At 38.1% G+C, this 27,093-nt stretch overlaps 2 protein-coding genes across 2 annotated transcripts; one reads left to right on the top strand and one right to left on the bottom strand.

Annotated features, from left to right (window-relative positions):
- Nucleotides 1-8,665: 8,665 nt before the first annotated feature.
- Nucleotides 8,666-9,598, top strand: LOC126084388 (olfactory receptor 4K13-like). Its single transcript, XM_049898971.1, has one exon. The coding sequence runs from the start codon at nt 8,666-8,668 to the stop codon at nt 9,596-9,598; it is 933 nt and encodes a 310-aa protein (XP_049754928.1).
- Nucleotides 9,599-20,178: 10,580 nt separating this feature from the next.
- On the bottom strand, nt 20,179-21,117 carry LOC126084385 (olfactory receptor 4F6-like). The gene has a single exon (XM_049898969.1). It carries the CDS (start codon nt 21,115-21,117, stop codon nt 20,179-20,181), a length of 939 nt encoding a protein of 312 aa, XP_049754926.1.
- Between the last annotated feature and the right edge of the window lie 5,976 nt (nt 21,118-27,093).

Genomic DNA, 27,093 nt, shown 5'->3' with positions numbered 1-27,093 from the left:
TCTTCGGGGATGGTTCCTGTCCTGTGCTGACAGAAGGTCTGGGGAGCATGGCCGCCAGGATTCCTCTAGTCTCAGTCAGACCATTAAGTATGGTCTTTTTATGAGAATTTGCGGTCTGTATCCCACTGATCTCCTGTTCCCTCAGGAGTTCTCTGTTGTGCTCCCTGTCTGGGCAGTCATCGATTGTGGCCGGGCACCAACTAGTTCTTCTGGTCTCAGGATGATGTAGGTCTCTGGTTCATGTGGCCCTTTCTGTCTCTTGAGCTCCTAGTTGTCATGTAACCTTGGTGTTCTTCATTTTCCTTTGCTCCAGGTGGGTTGAGACCAATTGATGCATCTTAGATGGCCGCTTGTTAGCCTTTAAGACCCCAGATGCCACATTTCAAAGTGGGATGCAGAATGTTTTCATAATAAAATTATTTTGCCAATTGACATAGAAGTCCCCTCAAACCATTTTCCCCAGACCCCCCCCCCCCCCCGCTCCGCTGACCTTTGAAGCTTTCATTTTATCCCGGAAACTTCTTTGCTTTTGGTCCAGTCCAATTGAGCTGACCTTACATGTATTGAGTGTTGTCTTTCCCTTCACCCAAAGCAGTTCTTATCTACTGATTAATCAATAAAAAACCCTCTCCCTCCCTCCCTCCCTCCCTCCCTCCCTCCCTCCCTCCCCCCTTCGTAACTACAAAAGTATGTGTTCTTCCCAGTTTTTATTATTTCTCAAGATCTTATAACAGTGGTCTTATACAATATTTGTCCTTTTGCCTCTGACTCATTTCGCTCAGCATAATGCCTTCCAGGTTCCTCCATGTTATGAAATGTTTCACAGATTCCTCACTGTTCTTTATCGATGCGCAGTATTCCATTGTGTGAATATACCACAATTTATTTACCCATTCATCCATTGATGGACACCTTGGTTGCTTCCAGCTTTTTGCTATTGTAAACAGAGCTGCAATAAACATGGGTGTGCATATATCTGTTTGTGTGAAGGCTCTTGTTTCTCTAGGGTATATTCCGAGGAGTGGGATTTCTGGGTTGTATGGTAGTTCTATTTCTAACTGTTTAAGATAACGCCAGATAGATTTCCAAAGTGGTTGTACCATTTTACATTCCTACCAGCAGTGTATAAGAGTTCCAATCTCTCCACAGCCTCTCCAACATTTATTATTTTGTGTCTTTTGGATTAATGCCAGCCTTGTTGGTGTGAGATGGAATCTCATCGTAGTTTTAATTTGCATTTCTCTAATGGTTAATGATCGAGAGCATTTTCTCATGTATCTGTTGGCTGCTTGAATATCTTCTTTAGTGAAATGTGTGTTCATATCCTTTGCCCACTTCTTGATTGGGTTGTTTGTCTTTTTGTAGTTGAGTTTTGACAGAATCATGTACATTTTAGAGATCAGGTGCTGGTCTGAGATGTCATAGCTGAAAACTCTTTCCCAGTCTGTAGGTGGTCTTTTTACTCTTTTGGTGAAGTCTTTAGATGAGCATAGATGTTTGATTTTTAGGAGCTCCCAGTTATCGGGTTTCTCTTCATCATTTTTGGTAACGTTTTGTATTCTGTTTATGCCTTGTGTTAGGGCTCCTAGGGTTGTCCCTATTTTTTCTTCCATGATCTTTATCGTTTTAGTCTTTATGTTTAGGTCTTTGATCCACTTGGAGTTAGTTTTTGTGCATGGTGTGAGGTATGGGTCCTGTTTCATTCTTTTGCAAATGGATATCCAGTTATGCCAGCACCATTTGCTAAAAAGACTATCTTTTCCCCAATTTACTGACACTGGTCCTTTGTCAAATATCAGCTGCTCATACATGGATGGATTTATATCTGGGTTCTCAATTCTGTTCCATTGGTCTATGTGCCTGTTGTTGTATCAGTACCAGGCTGTTTTGACTATTGTGGCTGTATAATAGGTTCTGAAATCAGGTAGAGTGAGGCCTCCCACTTTCTTCTTCTTTTTCAGTAATGCTTTGCTTATCCGGGGCTTCTTTCCCTTCCATATGAAATTGGTGATTTGTTTCTCTATCCCCTTAAAATATGACTTTGGAATTTGGATCGGAAGTGCGTTATATGTATAGATGGCTTTTGGTAGAATAAACATTTTTACTATGTTAAGTCTTCCTATCCATGAGCAAGGTATGTTTTTCCACTTAAGTATGTCCTTTTGAATTTCTTGTAGTGGAGCTTTGTAGTTTTCTTTGTATAGGTCTTTTACATCCTTGGTAAGATTTATTCCTAAGTATTTTATCTTCTTGGGGGCTACTGTGAATGGTATTGATTTGGTGATTTCCTCATCGATGTTCTTTTTGTTGATGTAGAGGAATCCAAGTGATTTTTGTATGTTTATCTTGTGACCTGAGATTCTGCTGAACTCTTTTATTAGTTTCAGTAGTTTTCTAGAGGATTCCTTAGGGTTTTCTGTGTATAAGATCATGTCATCTGCAAATAGTGATAACTTTACTTCCTCCTTGCCAATCCGGATACCCTTTATTTCTTTGTCTAGCCTAATTGCCCTGGCCAGGACTTCAAGTACGATGTTGAGTAAGAGCGGTGATAAAGGGCATCCTTGTCTGGTTCCCGTTCTCAAGGGAAATGCTTTCAGGTTCTCTCCATTTAGAGTGATATTGGCTGTTGGCTTTGCATAGATGCCCTTTATTATGTTGAGGAATTTTCCTTCAATTCCTATTTTGGTGAGAGTTTTTATCATAAATGGGTGTTGGACTTTGTCAAATACCTTTTCTGCATCAATTGATAAGATCATGTGGTTTTTGTCTTTTGTTTTATTTATGTGATGGATTACATTAATGGTTTTTCTGATATTAAACCAGCCTTGCATACCTGGTATAAATCCCACTTGATCATGGTGAATTATTTTTTTGATGTGTTGTTGGATTCTATTGGCTAGAATTTTGTTGAGGATTTTTGCATCTATGTTCATGAGGGATATAGGTCTGTAATTTTTTTTTTTTTGTAATGTCTTTACCTGGTTTTGGTATCAGGGAGATGGTGGCTTCATAGAATGAGTTGGGTAGTACTCCGATCTTTTCTATGCTTTGGAATACCTTCAGTAGTAGTGCTGTTAACTCTTCTCTGAAAGTTTGGTAGAACTCTGCAGTGAAGCCGTCGGGCCAGGGCTTTTTTTTGTTGGAAGTTTTTTGATTACCGTTTCAATCTCTTTTTTTGTTATGGGTCTATTTAGTTGTTCTACTTCTGAATGTGTTAGTTTAGGTAGGTAGTGTTTTTCCAGGAATTCATCCATTTCTCCTAGGTTTTCAAATTTGTTAGAGTACAATTTTTCGTAGTAATCTGAAATGATTCTTTTAATTTCATTTGGTTCTGTTGTGATGTAGTCCTTCTCGTTTCTTATTCGGGTTATTTGTTTCCTTTCCTGTATTTCTTTAGTCAGTCTAGCCAATGGTTTATCAATTTTGTTAATTTTTTCGAAGAACCAGCTTTTGGCTTTGTTAATTCTTTCAATTGTTTTTCTGTTCTCTAATTCATTTAGTTCAGCTCTAATTTTTATTATTTGTTTTCTTCTGGTGCCTGATGGGTTCTTTTGTTGCTCACTTTCTATTTGTTCAAGTTGTAGGGACAGTTCTCTGCTTTTGGCTCTTTCTTCTTTTTGTATGTGTGCATTTATCGATATAAATTGGCCTCTGAGCACTGCTTTTGCTGTGCCCCAGAGGTTTTGATAGGAAGTATTTTCATTCTTGTTGCATTCTATGAATTTCCTTATTCCCTCCTTGATGTCTTCTATAACCCAGTCTTTTTTCAGGAGGGTATTGTTCATTTTCCAAGTATTTGATTTCTTTTCCTTAGTTTTTCTGTTATTGATTTCTAGTTTTATTGCCTTGTGGTCTGAGAAGATGCTTTGTAATATTTCGATGTTTTGCATTCTGCAAAGGTTTGTTTTATGACCTAATATGTGGTCTATTCTAGAGAATGTTCCATGTGCACTAGAAAAAAAAGTATACTTTGCAGCAGTTGGGTGGAGAGTTCTGTATAAGTCAATGAGGTCAAGTTGGTTGATTGTTGTAATTAAGTCTTCCGTGTCTCTATTGAGCTTCTTACTGCATGTCCTGTCCTTCTCCGAAAGCGGTGTGTTGAAGTCTCCTACTATAAATGTGGAGGTGTCTATCTCACTTTTCAATTCTGTTACAATTTGATTTATGTATCTTGCAGCCCTGTCATTGGGTGCATCAATATTTAATATGGTTATGTCTTCCTGATCAACTGTCCATTTTATCATTATATAGTGTCCTTCTTTATCCTTTGTGGTGGATTTAAGTCTAAAGTCTATTTTGTCAGAAATTAATATTGCTACTCCTCTTCTTTTTTGCTTATTGTTTGCTTGATATATTTTTTTCCATCCTTTGAGTTTTAGTTTGTTTGTGTCTCTAAGTCTAAGGTGTGTCTCTTGTGGGCAGCATATAGATGGATCGTGTTTCTTTATCCAGTCCGTGACTCTCTGTCTCTTTATTGGAGCATTTAGTCCATTTACATTCAGCGTAATTATAGATAAATAAGTTTTTAGTGTGTCATTTTGATGCCTTTTCATGTGTGTTGTTGGCAATTTCGTTTTTCCACATACTTTTTTGTGCTGAGACGTTTTTCTTAGTAAATTGTGAGATCCTCATTTTCATAGTGTTTGACTTTATGTTAGTTGAGTCGTTACGTTTTTCTTGAGTTATGGAGTTGTTATACCTTTCTGTGGTTACCTTATTATTTACCCCTATTTTTGTAAGTAAAAACCTAACTTGTATCGTTCTATATTGCCTTGTATCACTCTCCATCTGGCAGTTCAATGCCTCCTGTATTTAGTCCCTCTTTTTGATTATTGTGATCTTTTACCTATTGACTTCCATGATTCCCTGTTATGTGTATTGTTGTTTTTTTTTTTTATTTAATCTTAATTTGTTTGTTTTTGTGATTTCCCTATTTGAGTTGATATCAGGACATTCTGTTTTGTGACCTTGTATTGTGCTGGTATCTGATATTATTTGTTTTCTGACCAAACAATATCCTTTAGTATTTCTTGTAGCTTTGGTTTGGTTTTTGCAAATTCTCTAAACTTGTGTTTATCTGTAAATATCTTAATTTCGCCTTCATATTTCAGAGAGAGTTTTGCTGGATATGTAATCCTTGGCTGGCAGTTTTTCTCCTTCAGTGCTCTGTATATGTCGTCCCATTCCCTTCTTGCCTGCATGGTTTCTGCTGAGTAGTCTGAACTTATTCTTATTGATTTTCCCTTGAAGGAAACCTTTCTTTTCTCCCTGGCTGCTTTTAAAATTTTCTGTTTATCTTTGGTTTTGGCGAGTTTGATGATAATATGTCTTGGTGTTTTTCTTTTTGGATCAATCTTAAATGGGGTTCGCTGAGCATCTTGGATAGATATCCTTTCGTCTTTCATGATGTCAGGGAAGTTTTGTGTCAGGAGTTCTTCAACTATTTTCTCTGTGTTTTCTGTCCTCCCTCCCTGTTCTGGGACTCCAATCACCCGCAAGTTATCCTTCTTGATAGAGTCCCACATGATTCTTAGGGTTTCTTCATTTTTTTAAATTCTTTTATCTGATTTTTTTTCAGCTATGTTGGTGTTGATTCCCTGGTCCTCCAGATGTCCCAGTCTACATTCTAATTGCTCGAATCTGCTCCTCTGACTTCCTATTGCGTTGTCTAATTCTGTAATTTTATTGTTAATCTTTTGGATTTCTACATGCTGTCTCTCTATGGATTCTTGCAACTTATTAATTTTTCCACTATGTTCTTGAATAATCTTTTTGAGTTCTTCAACAGTTTTATCGGTGTGTTCCTTGGCTTTTTCTGCAGTTTGCCTTATTTCGTTTGTGATGTCTTGAAGCATTCTGTAAATTAGTTTTTTATATTCCATATCTGATAATTCCAGGATTGTATCTTCATTTGGGAAAGATTTTGATTCTTTTGTTTGGGGGTTGTAGCAGCTGTCCTGTTCTGCTTCTTTATGTGGTTTGATATGGACTGCTGTCTCCAAGCCATCACTGGGAAACTAGTTTTTCCAGAAAATCCGCTAAAAAAAAAATGCAGTCAGATCCCTATCAGAGTTCTTCCTCTGGCTCAGGCTATTCAGATGTTAATGAAGCCGCCTGACTGGTACGCTGGCTCCAGGCTCTGAAAACTATCGATGCCTCTCTGTATTTGTTCGTTCTCTGCCTCTAAATCTGTGTTTGTTGTTCAGGGTTCGCAGATTGTTATGTATGTGATTGATTCACTTGTTTTTCCAAGTCTTTGTTGCAAGAGGGATCCGCGGTAGCGTCCACCTAGTCCGCCATCTTGGCCCCGCCTCCGAGGACTGTATAGTTTTGAAAACAAATTCACAACTAGTATGTAGACTCAATTTACTACGTAAATGAGTATATCAATGATGATGACAATAAGTCTTTGTAAAGAAGAAAACTAGGTAATTGTATAATTATATTTAATAGAGCAAAATGCTTTCATTAACACCAATTCTTCTTACCAGTTTTCTGGAGTAAAATTCTCTGTTAATCCTCTTAGTCTGGATATTTTCATAATTATTAAAAAATGAGATAATTTTAAAGGGCAGAATTATTGTAAAGGCACGTGCACGATGAAATATACAAATGTATCCACATGTGTTACCCTATAAAGCCTTATAACAGTCTGTGAGGTTGAAGAGTAATTATTTTATTTTTACAGAAAAGTAAATCAATGCTTAAAAGAGTTGGCTATAGTTCCCTAGTAAATATAGAGGTCAGGACTAGAATTTAAACCTTGACTTTAACTCAGTTTCTTAAGAAATTTTAATATTTGAGCTAAGCAATATCTTCTGAATATTTGATGGACTATTATGGCAAATAATTGAAAATCAGGCTAGATTTTCCACAATCTATTCTGGTGCCCTAGAATTAAAACATGTTATAAGTATGCGTGTGTGTGTGTGTGTGTGTTTGTGTTTATGTTATATCAGTAACAATTAAAAGAAGAAGAAGGAAAACAAAAAGAAAAAGAATGCTAGGACCTGGAAACTTAAGTCAAGTTGGAATCAAGAGATTACAAAACTGGAACCAAAAGATCTAAATCAAGACTTGAAAAGTAAGATAGAAGTGCACCAACAGTAGCAGCTCAATCTAGGAAAAAAGGTAGAGTGCAAATGTCAAGAGTGTGAGAAACAGGAGAACAGTCTAGAGTTAGCATGCACACTGTGCCAAATGTCAAAGAAAAGCATTAAGTGAAAGAAGGTAAGAATTCAGGAACCAAGGAAACACAAACACTGCTTGCCTGGGATGAAAGGTATGATGGTTGGTCAGACTTTATAAATGCAGAGAGTGTAGAAGGACAAGAAATAAGGAACTCCAAATGGGAGATCAATAGCTCTAAATTCAGAAAAATAGGCAAAGGGCAGTTTAGTTCAGGAACTAAAGTATGAGATATACAGCATGAATCACAAACAAACCGGATACTTAGAAACATGAATGTTCTTATCCAGAAATGCTCTAAGAAGTTTATTTTATCTTATTATTATAATTTGGGAGGGGGAAATTAAAAATATATTATAGACTGTAGCTGGTTTAACCCTTCAGAAGTAAATGAAATCATTGGCATATCTTTTGGGGATGAAAGGGAAGGTTAAGAATATAGGATGTATGCTAGAAGAAAGTACCATCAAGTAGTTTGCTGAGTTAGGTATACAATTCAACTCATATGCACATATTTGAATATTTCTGATCGTAGTGAGGGTGAGGGGTAAACTATTTAATACTATGTACCAAAAAGCTAAATGACTATGTTCTTATCCACGTCAATGAATTCATTTGACTAGTTGTCACTTTACTTATTTTACTCATTGATCCATTGAATTCAGGGGTCATAAATTCATGCGAAGTCATAATCAAGTTAAATTTAAAGAATTTTACAATACGTTTTTCATCATTTGCATCTTTCTGGCTTTAAAAAATGTAGTGATGTGAATATTGTTTGCATTAATCAATTAAAATGTATTTTTCAAGAAATGTCTGTGTTCTCTTTTTCTATAGGAATCAACTATACACTTTCTGCATCATGTCCACACCTTCAAAACTATAACAGGTTATGTCATGGGTTGAATTATTTCCCCCCAAAAAATGTATGTATCAACTTTATTAGGCCATGATTCCCAGTATTCTGTGGTTGTCCTCCATTCTGTGATTGTAATTTTATGTTAATAAGGATTAGGGTGGTATTGTAACATCCTTACCAGGTCACTTCCCTGATCTAACGTAAAAGGAGTTTCCCTGGGGTGTGACCTGCACCACCTTTTATCTCTCAACAACAGGAACGGGAAGCAAGCCAAGATTTGAGGGCCTCATACCACCAAGAAAGAACACAGGGAGCAGAGCATGTCCTTTGGACCTGGGGTCCCTGTGCCTGAGAAGCTCTTCAACCAGGGGAAGATTGAGGACAAGGAATCTTCCCCCAGAGCCAACAGAGAGAGAAACCATCCCCAGGAGATTACACCCTGAATTTGGCCTTGTAGCCTACTAGACTGTGAGAGAATAAATGTCTCTTTGTTAAAGCCATTCACTTGTGGTATTTCTGTTATAACAGCACTAGATGACCAAGACAGGTTATTTGATGACTTCTTCCTGACTACCTCTATTTTAAATATATTCTGAAAACTCCTATGTAGACTAGATGGATATAAGAAATAGCTCGATGATATCTGAGTTTGTTTTATTAGGACTCACCAGCATTTGGGAAATTGAAATTTTATTTTTTTTCATATTTTTGTTGAGCTATGCAGCAATTGTGGCAGGAAACCTTCTCATTGTGGTCACTGTAATCTTTGACTTTCACCTGCACTCTACACCTATGTATTTCCTCCTTGGAAATCTCTCCTTTCTTGATATGACTTTTTCAACAATCTCAACCCCTAAGATGGTCACAGATTTCCTCAGAGAGAAGAAAACGATTTCTTGGTGGGGCTGCATGGTTCAAATATTCCTCCTCCACCTCTTAGGAGGCAGTGAGATGACTCTTCTCATAGTTATGGCTGTTGATCGGTACATTGCAATATGCAAGCCTCTTCACTACACAACCATCATGAACCGCCGGGTACTTGTGGGTTCTGTGCTGCTGTCCTGGGGTGTTGGTTTTGTGCACACTATGAGCCAGATGGTTTTTACTATCACCTTGTCTTTCTGTGGCCCCAATGTGGTGGACAATATTTTTTGTGACCTTCCTCTAGTTCTAAAACTTGCCTGTACTGAGACCTATGTTCTGGAGTTGCTGGTAATTGCTGACAGTGGACTGTTGTCTTTCATCTGCTTTGTCCTCTTGATTATTTCCTACACCATCATTCTGGTGACTGTCCGACACCGGTCTCCTGGTGGACTCTCCAAGGCTCTGTCCACACTGTCTGCTCATATCACTGTAGTCACTCTGTTCTTTGGGCCATGTATCTTCATTTATGCTTGGCCATTTAGTAGCTTATCAGTGGATAAATTTCTTTCTGTATTTTATTCAGTCATCACACCCTTACTGAACCCCATTATTTATACTTTGAGGAATCAGGAGATGAAAGTAGCCATTGGTAGACTCAGGACTCAGCATGTCAGCTCCAAATAGAACTTATAGACAACAATCACAATAATGAAGCTTTTAGTGTAAAACATACATAAATTACATCTCAGAATAAGTTCAATTTGTTTTGTGTACATTTTTTTAAAAAAATATTCATAATGTATGTTGAAATTACCAGATATTCCATCATGTTGAATAATTTTATTGAAATAATAGTTATATTAATAGAAATTCAATTAAGTTTTGAGATAATTTAATTGGAATATGTATTAAGTAGAAAAAGTGCCTCATTAACTATAGTTGGAAACCCAGAAATGTCCAAGACTAAATTATCTTGAATAAAGGTAAATCAAATATGAGTCTTATCATTTTAATTTAGAATGAAGTTTCTTTCAGCTAAGTTCCCTAGATGACTAAATGTGCACAAAATTGTGTAAACTCATCTAAATCCACAAGTGCAAACACACACACACACATTTTTGAGACTTCTTGTATATGAAAGGATTACTATATTTGAAAATTTAACAGGCTAGTGTTTATAAGTGGAACGATACACACAGTGAGTGTCATCCACTGACATGAAACATACAGTTATTTCATCCTGAAAAAAAGAAATTCCACCTCTTAAAATTATGTGGAGCTGCATTCTACTGTCATTCATATTTGCATTCATGTTTACTCCCATATATCTCTTTTGAGAATCAAACGAAAGCATTACTGTTGTGCTAATCCCCAGGGAAAAAGAATAAATCAAGGCTATATATTCCAGGGAGTCATGTCACAACCCATGGGTGGGGGAGGCATATAGAAGCTGGTTAAGTTTCATTAAAAAACTCAGTGAGGTGAGGCCAAGATGGCGGAATAGTCAGATGCTTCCTGTCATCCTCTTAAAACAAAGACTCGAAAAAACAAGTGAATCAAATACATATAACAGTCTAGGAACCATAATCATCAAAGACAAAGATGAAGATTTTGATTAGGAGGCAGGCGGAAGGAGAGCCAATTCAAAAGCAGCAGAAACAAGGAAGTACAGGTCTTGGGATTTCCAGCACCCTGCTAGCTAAGTCTGCACAGAGCACTTTGGCTGAAGCAAGCTGCATATCCAAAGCCTAGGCTCACCACATAAGGTACAGCCAAACAGCAGCAAATCTGCATGCATCTTGAGAACCAAGTAGGAATGACCCCAGACTCCCCCTGGAGCTTCAAAGAAAAGAAGCGCTTCCTTTCCCTCACCAACCTCCCATCCTATTCCTCTCCATAACCAGTACTGTGGCATTCAATAACACCATGACCCCTAAGCTGGAAACTCAGGGCTGGTCGGGAGGCCCTGCCCTTTTACCCAGCCACTGGTGTAAAGAGTCCATGCCCAGTCCTTGTGGACCCATTCAACACTGCACGCCTCGTTAACATAAAGCAGCAGGGCATACACCGGAATCCCATTTTCACCTGCAGCAACCAAAGGGGGACCACGGATTTCTGATATTCAATACTTCCGCATCCCCTAAGCAGGGGCCTCACCCACCCAAACTGGGGACTTGAGGGCCAGTGGTACCATTCACTCCATCTAGCCACCCACAAAAAGATTCTGAGAATTATTGGGTTCTCCCAGTCCCTCCAGCCAACAGAACTGGTGCTCAAGGACTAGCTGTACTACCCTCCCACTATGTGCTCTAGGTGACAGGGACAAACCCTTCATCTAGGCACTGGGGAGCAGCTGTCAGTTCCCTGCCTTGCTGCACACATAGCCCCCTTCTGTAGTCAGAGATCTGTGTCTGCTCTAAACACCCCCATGCAGCCCTTCCCATCTAGGACTGGAGGTGAGAGTCTGCAACCCACTCACTGACTGATGACCTGAACACCTGTGGCTTCAATAACTACCCCACAATACAAGTGAGCAGACTCCTGAACTCACACACCCTGTAGCTGCTCTAATCACCTGGAGACAGAACATGACAGCTTCAAAAATGCCAACAACCAAAGTAGCTCATGAGTCCAGCCTACTTGAGTATAGCAAAACAAAACAAAAATACAGGAGGTGGTGAGCAAATACACAATAAGTATAATCTAATAACTTATTGATGCCTCGGAAACCATAATAGAGTAGTAGTTAAGTGCTCTGGCAGCTAACCAAAAAGTCAGCAGTTCGAATCCACCAGGCACTCCTTGGAAACTCTATGAGGTGGTTCTACTTTGAACTACAGGGTCACTATAAGTCAGAATCAACTCAATGGCAATGGGTTATTGATGCCTCAGAGACAACAGTCAATATCAAATCACATAATAAAGCAGGTCAAGATGGCTCCAGCAAGTGACCAAAAGAAAGAGCCAGAAAACTTTCCAGAGGGCAATAAGGCAATGGAACTACCTGAGAATGAATTCAAAAGAATAATATATAGAACTCTCCAAGAGGTCAGGAAGGAAATTAGGCAAAACTCAAACCAAGCCAAGGAACACAAAGACAAAGCAATAGAAGAATTCAGGAAAACATTACAATGACAGAATAAACAGGATGCTAGAAACTATACAGAGACAACAACTGGAAACCTAAAAGATTAACAATAAAATTTCAGAACAGGACAGCTCGATAGAAGGCCATAGGAGCAGAATTGAGAAAGTAAAAGTCAGAATTAGTGAGATTGAAGATAAATCCCATGACACGAATTTGTTTGAGGAAATAATCAGACAAATGTACGGGAAAAAAAAAAAAACATGAAGAAAGCCTACGAAATATGTGGCATATTACCAAGAGGAAACAACTACAAGGTCTGGAGTACTAGAACGGGGGAGGGGGGGATCACAGAAAGCAGAGAGAATTGTTGAAGATCAATTGGCAGAAAACTTCACTAATATCATGAAAGATATCTACCCATGAAGCTCAATGAACTCCACACAGGGTAGACCCCAAAAGAAAGCCACTAGCACATATCATAATCAAACTTGCCACACCAAGGACAGAGATAGAGTCTTGAGAACTGTTAAGAATAAACAAAAAGTCACCTAAAAAGGAGAACCAATAAGACTACTCTGACTACTCACTAGAAATCATGCAGGCAAGAAGGCAATGGGATGACATATACAAAGCCTTGAAAGAAAAAAAAATGCCAGCCAAGAAGTACATATCCGGCAAAACTGTCTCTCAAATGCGATGGCAAAATTTGATCATTTCCAGATAAATGGAAATTAAAGAAATTCGTAAAAACTGACCAAAATTACAAGAAATATTAAAGGGAGTCCTCCGTTTAGAGAACAAACAACATCAGACAACAATCCAAGACTAGGACACAAGACAGATCAACCAGCTATCAACCCAGATAGGGAATTAATAAAAACAAATCAATGCCAAAAGGCCAAATACAGGAAACCAGAGACATCAATTCATAAATGGCAATGTCAAAACAAAAAAGCAGGAATAAACATTTGTAGTCACAGAACTTCCAAATTGAGAGAAGATAAGGCAATATCAAAAATTCAAGACTGATTTAAACTTAGATAACCTAAGGGAAATTTCAAGTTAACCAGAAAGTAAGCCAACAAAACTACCCATCACAATAAAAAAGAAGAAAAACATAGACTCAGCAAACACAAAATCAAAAATAATGAAAGAGATGAAAAGAAAATACATAAACAAAAAGAACCCAGCAAAGAAAATTAAGCAGAACAAAGAATCTGTCAACATCACACACACACACACAAAAAATTGACTGCAATAAACTCATACCTATCAATAATTACACTGAATGTAAATGACCTAGATGCACAAGTAAAGAGATAGATAGTGACACAGTGAATAAAAAACATGATCTGTTTACATGCTGTTTACAAGAGACATAACTTAGACACAAAGACATAAACAAACTAAAATTCAAAAATGGAAAGAATACATGCCAAGCAAACAATAATCAAAATAGAGCAGGAGTGGCAATATTAATCTCCAATAAAATAGACTTTAAAATAAAGTTCTTCAAAAAGATGAAGAGGACACTATATAATGATTAAAGAGTCAATGCACCAGGATGACATAACCATAATAAATATATGCACACCAAATGACAGGGCTCCAAAATACATAAAACAAACTCTAACAGCATTGACAAGAGAAATGGGCAGCTCAAAAATAATAAGAGAAGACTTCAACACATCACTTTAGATGAAGTAAAGAACCTCCAGAAAGAAACTCAGTAACGATACAGAAGATCTAAATGTCATAATGAAACAACTTGACCTCACAGACATATACAGAATACTGCATCCAACAGAAGCCTAGTAAACATTCTTTTCCAAGTCATATGGTACATTCTATGGAATACAACACATTTTAGGCCACAAAACAAACCTTAACATAATTCAAAACACTGAAATAATACAAAGCATCTTCTCTGATCATAATGCCATAAAAATAGAAATCAATAACAGAAACAGCAAGGAAAAAAAAATCAAATATATGGAAACTGAATAATACCTTTTCCTTGCTTAAAAACTGTTGCCTTATAGAAAAAATCAAGGATGGAATAAAGAAACTCATAGAATCAAATGAGAATGAAAACACATCTTACCAAAACCTTTGGAACATAGCAAAAGCAGCCCTCAGAGGCCAATTTATAGCAATAAATGCACACATCAAAACAGAAGAAGACCAAATTCAAAATATTAACCTTACAGCTGCAACAAATAGAAAGAGGGCAGCAAAAGAAGCCCAAAGTCACCAGAAGAAAGGAAATAATAAAAATGAGAGCAGAAATAGAGAATAGAAAAACAACTAAAAGAATTAACAAGACCAAAAGTTGGTCTTTGAAAAGATCCAAAAATTCATAAACCCCTGGCCAAACTGAAAAAAGAAAAACAGGAGAGGAAGCAAATAACCCCAATAAGAAATGAGATAGGTGATATTACAACATACCCAACTGAAAAAAAAAAAAAAAATGACCATAACAGAACACTAGAAACCCTGGTGGTGTAGTGGTTAAGAGCTACAGCTGCTAACCAAAATGTCAGCAATTCGAATCCACCAGGTGCTCCTTGGAAACCCTGTGAGGCAGTTCTACTGTGTCCTATGGGGTCACTATGAGTCAGAATCGACTCAATGGCAATGGGTATTTTATAACAGAATACTATGAAAAATTGTATTCTAACAAATTTGAAAACCTAGGAGAAGTTGACATTTCTAGAAACACGCTACCTACCTAAACTAACACAAACTGAGGTAGAAAAACTAAAAAAAAACAAAAAACAAAAAACTAAACAAACCCATAACTAAAGAAGAGGTTGAAGAGGCAGTAAAAAAAAAAAAAAAAAAACTCCCAACAACAACCACAAAAAAAAATTCCCTGGCCCAGACTACTTCATTGGAGAATTCTACCAAACTTACAGAGAATAGCTAACACCATTACTACTGAAATTATCTCAGAGCACAGAAAAAAAAAAAAGGCATACTCCTGAACACATTCTATGAAACCAGCATAACCCGATACCTAAGTCATGCAAAGACACCACAAAAAAATGAATATTACAGGCCAATATCCTTCATGAACATAGAAGTAAAAATCCTCAAAAAAATTCTAGCCAGTAGAATTCATCAGCATATCAAAAAAACAATATATCATGACCAAGTGGGATTCATACCAGGTACTCAGGGATGGTTCAACATTAGAATATCAATCAACATAATTCACCACACAAATGAAACAAAAGAATCACAGGATCTCATCAATCTATGCAGAAAAGGGATTCGACAAAGTCCAACACCTATTCCTGATAAAAACTCTCAGAAAATAGAAGGGAAGTTCTCAACATAATAAAGGGCATTTACACAAAGCCAACAGCCAACATCATTCCAAATAGAGAGAGACTGAAAGCTTTTCCATTGAGAAACGGAACCAGGGAAGGATGCCCTTTATTACCACTCTTATTAAACATTGTGACAAAGGTTCTAGCTAGAGTAACAATGCGAGAAAAAGAATTAAAGGGCATCCAAATTGGTAAGGAAAAGATAAAATTATCCCCGTTCACAGATGATATGATCTTATACCCAAAAAACTCCAAATAATCCCCGAGAAAGATACTGCAGCTGATAGAAGATTTCTTCAGCAAAGTAGAAGGATACAAGATCAACATACAAAAGTCAGTAGGATTCCTCTAAGAGAACTTCAAAAAGGAAATCACCAAATCAGTACAATATATGATAGCCTGCAAGAAGATAAAGTACTTAGGAATAAATCTAACCAGAGAAGTAAAAGACCTATACAAAGAAAGCTAAAAAACACTACTGTAAGAAACCAAAACAGACCTACATAACTGAAAAAACATATCATGCTCAAGGATAGGAAGACTCAACATTGTGAAAATATCAATTCTACTGAAAGCAATCTACAGATACAATGCAGTCATGATCCAAATTCCAAATGCATTTTATGACCAGATGGAGAAACAAATCACCAAATTTATATGGAAAGGGAAGAGGCCATGGATAAGTAAAACATTATTGAAGATGAAGAACAAAGTAGGAGGCTTCACACTACCTATTTTAGAAACTATTATACAACCATGGTAGACAGAACAGGCTGGTATTGGTACAATATACTCATAGACTAATGGAACAGAACTGAAAACTCAGACATAAACTCATCCACCTATGGCAGCTGATATTTGACAAAGTTCCAAAGTCTGTTAAATGAGGAATAGACAGTCTCCTTAACAAATGGTGCTAGCATAACTGTATAACCATCTGTAAAAAATGAAACAGGACCCATTACTCACACCACACACAAAAACTAACTCAAAATGGACCAAAGACCTAAATATAAAATCTAAAAAGACAAATATTATGGATGAAAAAATAGGGACAAGGCTAGGGGCCCTACTACACAGCATAAGTAGTATACAAAGCATAACTGACAAGGCACAAACACCAGAACAAAAACTAGATAACTGGCAGCTCCTAAAAATCAAAAACTTATGCTCATCCGAAAACTTCATCGAAACATTAAAAAAAGAACCTACAGGCTGGGATAGGTTTGGGTACAGACTGGGATGAGGGTCTAATCTCTAAAATCTACAAAATACTGCAACACCTCAACAACAAAATAATCCAACTAAAAAAGAGCAAAGTAAATGAACAGACACTTCACCAAAGAAGACATTCGGGTGGCTAAAAGACACATGAGGAAATGCTCGTGATCATTAGCCATTAGAGAAATGCACATCAAAACAACATTGAGAACCCATTTCATTTCCACAATACAGGCACTAATCCAAAAAACACAAAATAAAAAATGTTGGAGAGGTTGTGGGGAGATGAGAACTCTTATGCACTGCTGGTGGGAATGTAAAATGGTACAACCACTTTGTAATACAATATTATGCTTCCTTAAAAAGCTAGAAATAGAGATACCATATGACCCAGTAATCCTACACCTAGGAATATACCCTAGAGAAATAAGAGCCATCACACAAATAGACAGATGTACACCCATGTTCACTGCAGCACTATTCACAAGAGCAAAAAGATGGCAACAATCTAAATGCCCATCAACAGATTAATGGAGAAACAAATTATGGTACACACACACGATGGAATACTATACAATGATAAACAACAATGATGAATCCACCAAACATCTCATAACGAATCTGGGAGTCGTTATGCTGAGTAAAATAAGTCAGTTACAAAAGGACAAATATCGTATGAGACCACTATTATAAGACCTCATGAAAAGATTTACACACACACAAGAAGCATTCTTTGATGTTTATGAGGGTATGCAGGGAGAGGGAGGGGAAACCATTAACTAAATAGTAGACAAGTGTCAACTTCAGCAAAGGGAAGGACAACACACAATATAGGGGAAGTCAGGACAACAGGACCAAAGCAAAAGCATACAGATTTCCTAGACACATCCAACACTTTGAGGGACCAAGTAGTAGGACTGGGGCCTGGGGACCATAATCTGGGGGGACATTTAGGTCAATTGGCATAACATAATTTATAAAGAAAATGTTCTACATCCCATTTTGGTGAGTAGCGTCTGTGGTCTTAAAAACTTATGAGCGTTAGAGAAATGCAAATTAAAACTACAATGAGATTCCGTCTCACTCCAACAAGGTTGGCATTAATCCAAAAAACACAAAATAATAAATGTTGGAGAGGCTGTGGAGAGATTGGAACTCTTAAACACTGCTGGTGGGAATGTAAAATGGAACAACCACTTTGGAAATCTATCTGTCATTTTCTTAAAAAGTTAGAAATAGAACTACCATACAACCCAGAAATCCCACTCCTCGGAATATATCCTAGAGAAATAAGAGCCTTCACACAAACAGATATATGCACACCCATGTTTATTGCAGCTCTGTTTACAATAGCAAAAAGCTGGAAGCAACCAAGGTGTCCATCAATGGATGAATGGTTAAATAAATTGTGGTATATTCACACAATGGAATACTACGCATCGGTAAAGAACAGTGAGGAATCTGTGAAACATTTCATAACATGGAGGAACCTGGAAGGCATTATGCTGAGTGAAATTAGTCAGAGGCAAAACGACAAATGTTGTATAAGACCACTGTTATAAGGTCTTGAGAAATAGTATAAACTGAGAACACACACTTTTGTGGTTACGAGGGGGGAGGGAGGGAGGGTGGGAGAGGGTTATTTACTGATTAGTTCGTAGATAAGAACTACTTTAGGTGAAGGGAAGGACAATACTCAATACACGGAAGGTCAGCTCAGCTGGACTGGACCAAAAGCAAAGAAGTTTCCAGGATAAACTGAATGCTTGGAAGGTCAGTGGAGCAAGGGCAGGGGTTTGGGGACTATGGCTTCAGGGGACTTCTAAGTCAATTGGCAAAATAATTCTATTATGAAAACATTCTGCATCCCACTTTGAAATGTGGCGTCTGGGGTCTTAAATGCTAACAAGCGGCCATCTAAGATGCATCAATTGGTCTCAACCCACCTGGATCAAAGGAGAATGAAGAACACCAAGGTCACACAATAACTATGAGCCCAAGAGACAGAAAGGGCCACATGAACCAGAGACTTACATCATCCTGAGACCAGAAGAACTAGATGGTGCCCGGCCACAACCGATGACTGCCCTGACAGGGAGCACAACAGAGAACCCCTGAGGGAGCAGGAGAACAGTGGGATGCAGACCCCAAATTCTCATAAAAAGACCAGACTTAATGGTCTGACTGAGACTAGAAGAATCTCGGTGGTCATGGTCCCCAAACCTTCTGTTGGCCCAGGACAAGAACCATTCCCGAAGACAACTCATCAGACATGGAAGGGACTGGACAATGGGTTGGAGAGAGATGCTGATGAAGAGTGAGCTACTTGTATCAGGTGGACGCTTGAGACTGTGTTGGCATCTCCTGTCTGGAGGGGAGATGGGAGGGTAGAGAGGGTTAGAAACTGGCAAAACAGTCAGGAAAGGAGAGACTGGAAGGAGGGAGTGGGCTGACTCATTAGGGGGAGAATAAGTGGGAGTATAGAGTAAGGTGTATATAAGCTTATATGTGACAGACTGACTTGATTTGTAAACTTTCAGTTAAAGCACAATAAAAATTATTAAAAAAAGCTTGTGAGCAGCCATCTAAGATACATCCATTTGTCACATCCCACCCGGGACAAAGAAGAATGAAAAAAACCAAAGACACAAGGAAAATGCTAGCCCAAAGGAGTTAAAGGACCACATGAACCAGCTACTCCACCAGCCTAAGACCAGAAGAACCGGTTGATGCCCAGCTACCACCAATGACCACTCTGACCGGGATCACAACAGGGTCCCAAACAGAGCAGGAGAAAAATGTAAAACAGAATTCAAATTCACATAAAAAGACCAGACTTACTGGTCTGACAGAGCCTGGAGGAACCCTTAAACTATGGCCCCCCGGTGCTCTGCTAACCTAGAACTGAAAGCATTCCCCAAACCCACTTTTTAGACAAAGATTACAGAGGCTTATGAAAAAAAAAAAAAATAGCACATGTGAAGAACCTGTTTCTTAGATCGGTCAAACATATGAGACCAAATGGGAAGGTCCTGCCCAAAAGCAGGATGAGAAGGCAGGAAGACACAGAAACTGGACAAATGGACACAGAGAATCCAGTGGAAAGGGGTATCGTGCTGTCACATTGTGGGGATTGCAACCAATGTCACAAAACAATATGTGTGCAAATTTTTGAATGAGAAATTAACTTGAGTTGTAAATTTTCACCTAAAGCACAATAAAAAAAAAGAAAATTAAAAAAATCAATAATTATGATAAGAACCAGTCATTCCCTTTAGAATATTTTTCAGCTCAATGACAGAGTAAAATACTAGCATCAACCAGTAGCAATGCAAATACAGCTCTATAGCTTGGAATCCATAAAAATCTTTAGGATGATCTATCAACTAATCAAAATGCAGGCCACCCAAAAAGTGTATTTGCTGTATTTTAAAATCTTATAGCTATATAAAACAATTAGACAAATAATTACATAAGATCAGTGCTCATTGGCATGGAATAAACAACGCATGTTTTTTTGAGCTTCTGAATTTCGGTTAATGAATTTTCCCAATATAGCATAAACTTTTAAATGTTGTGTTAACAGTACAGAAGGTATCACTTATGCTCTAGCGGATTATTTAGGAGATCTTCCTCCAACTCAAGAGTTGACTGTTCAGTCTCCTCATTGCCATCTTCATGTCCTTGTTCCTCAATGTGTAGATGACAGGATTTAGGATGGGTGTAATCATGAAGTCCAAAATGGCAAGAAACTTATCCACTGTCACTGTGGGAAAGGGCCACACGTAGACAAAGATGCAAGGTCCAAAAAACAAAATCACCACAGTGATGTGAGCTGACAAAGTAGAGAGGGCCTTGGACAAGCCGCCTGAAGACTGTTTCCATACAGTGGCCAGGATGAAGATGTAAGAGAAAATCAGCAAGAAGAAGGTTCCCATAGAAATGAACCCACTGTTGGCAGTAACCATGAACTTCAGTTTGTAGGTGTCTGTGCAGGCAAGTTTGATAAACTGAGGTAAATCACAGTAAAAGCTATCTATCTTATTAAGGCCACAAAAATGCAAATGGACAACAAATGCTAGCTGGGTCACTGAGTGAGTGAGACCAATAAGCCAAGCACCAACCAGAAGCCAAATGCACATGCGTGGACTCATGACAGTCAGGTAGTGGAGGGGCTTACATATGGCCACATAACGGTCCAAGGCCATGGCTGTGAGCAGCACCATCTCAGATCCACCCAGGACATGAAGTACAAAAATCTGGATCACACACCCCTGGAATGATATAGTGTTTTGCCCAGAGTACAGGTCAGAGATCATCTTAGGAACCGTTAATGTAGAAAGACACAAATCAATAAATGAGAGGTTGGCTAATAGGAAGTACATAGGCGAATGCAAACGAGGGTCAAAAGTCACTGTATACACAACCAGGAGGTTTCCCAGAACAATTGTTATATAAAACACTGTAGAGAAAGTAAGGAGGAAATGCTGCATTGGTCTAAAGGTAGAAAGTCCCAGGAACACAAATTCAGACACCTCAGAGTAATTTGCTTCACACATTGACTTTGTCTGTTGTTGCCTAACAAGACCAAAAACAAAGAAACGATAAAAAGAATATATCATAAGTAAACATTGACAGAAACAGATTTGAGTTGTTTTTAAATTCTAATATAAAAAGAAAATCTTCACTTGTAGCTATAAAATATTTGGAAAAAATTCATGAATTCATTTATCCATTCAATTAATATTCTTAACGAACATTTACTATATGCCATATATTATGTCAAAATCGGAGGTAAATCACAGACCCTGACTTCATGGGGTTTACAGTGTAATGATGGAGCTAAACATCAAATAGTCATAAATACAGATATAATCATGATAACTGATTTGAAGGAACAAAACAGAGTGCTATGAGAACAGTGTAACTCATGAAAGAGGTGCCTGCTCTGGACTCTGCTAAATATGTTGGTATTACTAAAGTGTAGGTAAAGTAGTCCAGGCTGAGGAAATAGCATGTGCAAAGGCCCTGAGACAGGAGACCAGTGGGGCAAGAAGATGAATGGTTTAGATCAGGCTGGAATGATAGGCAGAGTGCGGACATGACAACATATTGTACCCATGATAGGAACTTTGGTTTTTATCCTAAGAGAAATACACGTTGAAGGATTTTAAGCAATTGTCTGATCATATTTCTGCTTTCAGACTGTCACAGTACCTTCAATGTAAAGAATGAAGTGAAAGAGCTAGGATGAAACTTACAGTGACCTATCAGTAGACTCCTGAAGAACCATATCACACCAGTGTGGACAGGGTGAATTATTCAACCAGTGGTGCTGGCACAACAGATAAAACTTGAAAAAAATGTTTCCAATGGATACTTAAATGCTAAAAATAGAAACAGATGAAAAGAAAGCATAGGTCTATTTAGACAAACATCAAATGGAAAAATTACTTAACACATCCCAATATTCAAAAAACCTGGGGAAAAATATTGACAGTGTCCAGAATATTAAAACGTACCTATCATATATGCATATATATACATAGACATATAAAGATATATATATACACACACACTCACATAACTACAAGCACTTTGAAAACAGAAGTAAAAACAAACTGTGGAAAATAGTAAAAAATGTCAGGGAAATGATTAACATCTTTAATATAAATTTAGTTCTTCCAAATAGACAAGGAAAAAATATGTGGTTTTTCAATTTAAAAATGGGTAAACACATAGAGACTATTGACAAAAGTAATCCTAATAAGCAATAATAATGTCAAAGGTAAAACTCTCAGTAATTCAAAAATGTAAATAAGACAACACGTGTGCTACTTTGTACTGAGTAAATTATTGAAGTTTTTTTTTTTTAATTGATGACATGACATGTATAAGACTATGAGGAAATAGATATTGTCATATATAGATAATGAGAGTGCAAACTGATATGACTTCTCCAGAATGCACATTTAAAGAGTACATCAAAAGTTGAAAATTTTCCTTAATCATGAAAATATTCCACTTTAAGAAAATTTCCATACAGCAATAACAACACATAAGCTAAAAGATTTAGCTCTAGGGGCACCTATTACACCATTTTTTATAGAAAGAAAAATTAAAAATAATCTTAATGCCCACAATAGGCAATTAAATTATTCATAATACTTCCAACTAGGGAAGGCATTCAGTCATATAGGAGAAACAATAATCTATTGATATTATATACAGGTGTTCATGATATAAGTTGACTTAAGAAAAGCAAGTTATGAAATAAAATGTATAGGAAGCCCATTTCAAAATATTGTATGCCTAGGAAAAATATCAGAAAAATATATATCTTTAATGCTTATCAATAAATTGCTAATGCCTGGGATCATATATTTTACCCCCACGTGTTTGTCACTTTGTCGTACTGTGGGGGCTTGCCTGTTGCTGTGAAGCTATGCCACCAGTATTCAGATACAAGCAGGGGTCACCCATGGAGGATAGGTTTTAGCTGAGCTTCCAGACTAAGGCAGACTAGGAAGAAGGACCCGGACTTCTGAAAAGCATTAGCCAGTGAAAACCTTACGAATAGCAGCGGAAAATTGTCCGATGAGTGCTGGAAGAGGAGCCCTCCAGGTTGGAGGCACTCAAAAGATGATAGGAGAACAGCTGCCTCCTCAAAGCAGAGTCGACCTTAAGGGTGTGGATGGAGTAAAGCTTTCGGGACCTTCATTTGCTGATGTGGCACAACTTAAAATGAGAAGAAACAGCTGCAAACATCCATTAATAATCAGAACCTGGAATGTACCCAGAATGAATCTAGGAAAACTGGAAATTGTCAAAAATGAAATGGAACACATAAACATCAATATCCTAGGCATTAGTGAGCTGAAATGGACTGGTATTGGCTTTTTTGAATCAGAAAATCATATAGTCTACTATGCTGGGAATAACAACTTGAAGAGGAATGGTGTTGCATTCATTGTCAGAAAGAACATTTCAAGATCTATCTTGAAGTACAACACTGTCAGTGATAGGATAATATCCTTATGCCTACAAGGAAGACCAGTTAATACAACTATTATTCAAATTTACACACCAAACACTAGGGCCAAAGATAAAAAAAGAGATTTTTATCAGCTGCTACAGTCTGAAATTGATCAAACATGCAATCAAGATGCATTGATAATTACTAGCAATTGGAATGCGAAAGTTGGAAACAAAGAAGGATCAGTAGTTGGAAAATATGGCCTTGGTGATAGAAACAATACCGGCAAATGAATGATAGAATTTTGCAAGACTAATGACTTCACTGCAAATACCTTCTTTCACGAACATAAATGGCGACTATACACATAGACCTTGCCAGATGGAACACACAGAAATCAAATTGACTACATCTGTGGAAAGAGACGATGGGAAAGTTCAATATCATCAGTCAGAACAATGCCAGGGGCCGACCTTGGAACAGAACATCAATTGGTCATATGCAAGTTCAAGTTGAAACTGAAGAAAATCAGAGCAAGTCCACGAGAGCCAATATATGACCGTGAGTACATCCCACCTGAATTTAGAGACCATCTCAGGAATAGATTTGATGCATTGAACACCAGTGACTGAAGGCCAGATGAGTTGAGGAATGATATCAAGGACATCATACATGAAGAAAGAAAGAGGTCATTGAAAAGACAGAAAAGAAAGAAAAGGCCAAGAAGGATGTCAGAGGAGACTCTGAAACTTGCTCTTGAACATCAAGCAGCTAAAGCAAAAGGAAGAATTGATGAAGTAAAAGAACTGAAAAAAAGATTTCAAAGGACATCACAAGAAGACAAAGTATTATAATGACATGTGCAAAGAGCTGGAGATGGAAAAACAAAAGGGAAGAACACTCTCAGTGTTCCTCAAGCTGAAAGAACTGAAGAAAAAAATTCAAGCCTTGACTTGCAATAGTGAAGGATGCTATGGAGAAAATATTAAATGATGCAGGAAGCATCAAAAGAAGATGGAAGGAATACACAGTCATTATACCAAAACTAATTAGTCAATGTTCAACCATTTCAAAAGGTGGCATATGATCAGGAACCTATGGTACTGAAGGAAGAAGTTCAAGCTGCTCTGAAGGCACTGGCAAAAAACAAGGCTCCAGGAACTGATGGAATATTAATTGAGATGTTTCAACAAACGGATGCAGTCCTGGAGGTGTTCGCTCATCTATGCCAAGAAATATGGAAGACAGCTTCTTGGCCAACTGACTGAAAGAAATCTATATTTTTGCCTATTCCCAAGAAAGGTGATCCAACCAAATGTGGAAATTATAGAACAATATCATTAATATCACATGCAAGCAAAATTTTGCCAAAGATCATTCAAAAACTGTTGCAGCAGCATATCCACAGGGAACTGTCAGAAATTCAGGCTGGATTCAGAAGAAGACCTGCAACCAGGGATATCATTGCTGATGTCAGATGGATCCTGGCTGAGAGCAGAGAACACCAGAAGGATGTTTACCTGTGTTTTATTGACTATGCAAAGGCATTCGACTGTGTGGGTCATAACGAATTATGGATAACATTGAGAAGAATGGGAATTCCAGAATACTTAATTGTGTTCATGACGAACCTTTATATAGATCAAGAGGCAGTTGTTCAGAGAGAACAGGGGATACTGATCGGTTTAAAGTCAGTAAAGGTGTGCGTCCTTTCCTATGGTATCCTTTCACCATGCCTATTCAATCTGTTGCTGAGCAAATAATCTGAGAAGCTGGCTATATGAAGAAGAATGGGGCATCAGGATTGAGGGAAGATTCATTAACAACCTGCATTATGCAGGTGACACAACCTTGCTTGCTGAAAGTGAAGAGGACTTGAAGCACTTACTAATGAAGATCAAAGACCACAGCCTTCGGTATGGATTGCGCCTCAACATAAAGAACACTAAGATCCTCACAAATGGACCAAAGAGCAACATCATGATAAACGGAAAAAAGATAGAAGTTGTCAAGGATTTCATTTTACTTGGATCCACAATCAACAGCCGTGGAAGCAGCAGTCAAGAAAGAAATCAAGAGACACATTGCATTGGGTAAATCTGCTGCAAAGGACTTCTTTAAAGTGTTGAAGACCAAAGACGTCACCCTGAAGACTAAGGTGCACCTGACCCAAGCCATGGTATTTTCAATAGCATCATATACATGTGAAAGCTGGGCAATGAAAAAGGAAGACCGAAGAAGAACTGACGCCTTTGAATTGTGGTGTTGGCGAAGAATATTGAATATAACCTGGACTGCCAAAAGAATGAACAAATCTGTCTTAGAAGAAGTACAGCCAGAATGATCCTTACAGGCAAGGATTGTGAAGCTGCATCTTCCATAATTTGGACATGTTTTCAGGAGGGATCAGTTCCTGGAGAAGGACATCATGCTTGGCAGAGTACAGGGTCAGCAGAAAAGAGGAAGGCTCTCGACGAGGTGGATGGACACAGTGGCTGCAACAAGGAGCTCAAGCATAACAATGATTGTAAGGATGGCACAGGACCGGGCAGTGTTTCGTTCTGTTGCGCATCAGCCCACTAGGAGTCGGAACCGGCTCGACAGTACCTAACAACAACAACATTCAATCTCTATGCTAAGCAAATAATACAAGAAGCTGGACTATATGAAGAAGAATGGGGCATCAGGATTGAAGGAAGACTCATTAGCAACCTGCATTATGCAGATGACACAACCTTCCTTGCTGAAAGTGAAGAGGACTTGAAGCACTTACTAATGAAGATCAAAGACCACAGCCTTCAGTATGGATTGCACCTCAACATAAAGAAAACAAAAATCCTCACAACTGGACCAAGGATCAACATCACGATAAACGGAAAAAAGATAGAAGTTGTCAAGGATTTCATTTTACTTGGATCCACAATCAACAGCCATGGAAGCAGCAGTCAAGAAAGAAATCAAGAGACACATTGCATTGGGTAAATCTGCTGCAAAGGACTTCTTTAAAGTGTTGAAGACCAAAGATGTCACCTTGAAGACTTAGGCGAGCTTGACCCAAGCTATGGTATTTTCAATCGCATCATGTGCGTGTGAAAGCTGGACAATGAATAAGGAAGACCGAAGAAGAATTGACACCTTCGAATTGTGGCATTGGCAAAGAATATTGAATATACCTTGGACTACCAAAAGAATGAACAAGTCTGTCTTAGAAAAAGTACAACCAGAACGCTCCTTAGAAGCAAAGATGGTGAGACTGTGTCTTACCTACTTTGGACATGTTGTCAGGACGGATCAGTCCCTGGAGAAAGACATCATGCTTGGCAGAGTACAGGGTCAGAGGAAAAGAGGAAGACCCTCAAAGAGGCAGATTGCCACAGTGGCTGTAGCGGTGAGCTCAAGCATAGCAAAGTTTGTGAGGATGGCTCAGGACTGGGCAGTGTTTCCTTCTGTTGTGCGTAGGATCGCTCGCTATGAGTCGGAACCGACTCAACTGCACTAAGAATAACAAAAACATATATATTAGGTTGTTGTTGTTGATAGGTGCCCTCTACTTTCTGAC

Source organism: Elephas maximus, chromosome 10, assembly GCF_024166365.1.
Source record: "Elephas maximus indicus isolate mEleMax1 chromosome 10, mEleMax1 primary haplotype, whole genome shotgun sequence".
Taxonomy (NCBI): domain Eukaryota; kingdom Metazoa; phylum Chordata; class Mammalia; order Proboscidea; family Elephantidae; genus Elephas; species Elephas maximus.
The sequence above is the reverse complement of the archived record's forward strand: the minus strand, read 5'-3'. Positions and strand labels throughout refer to the sequence as shown.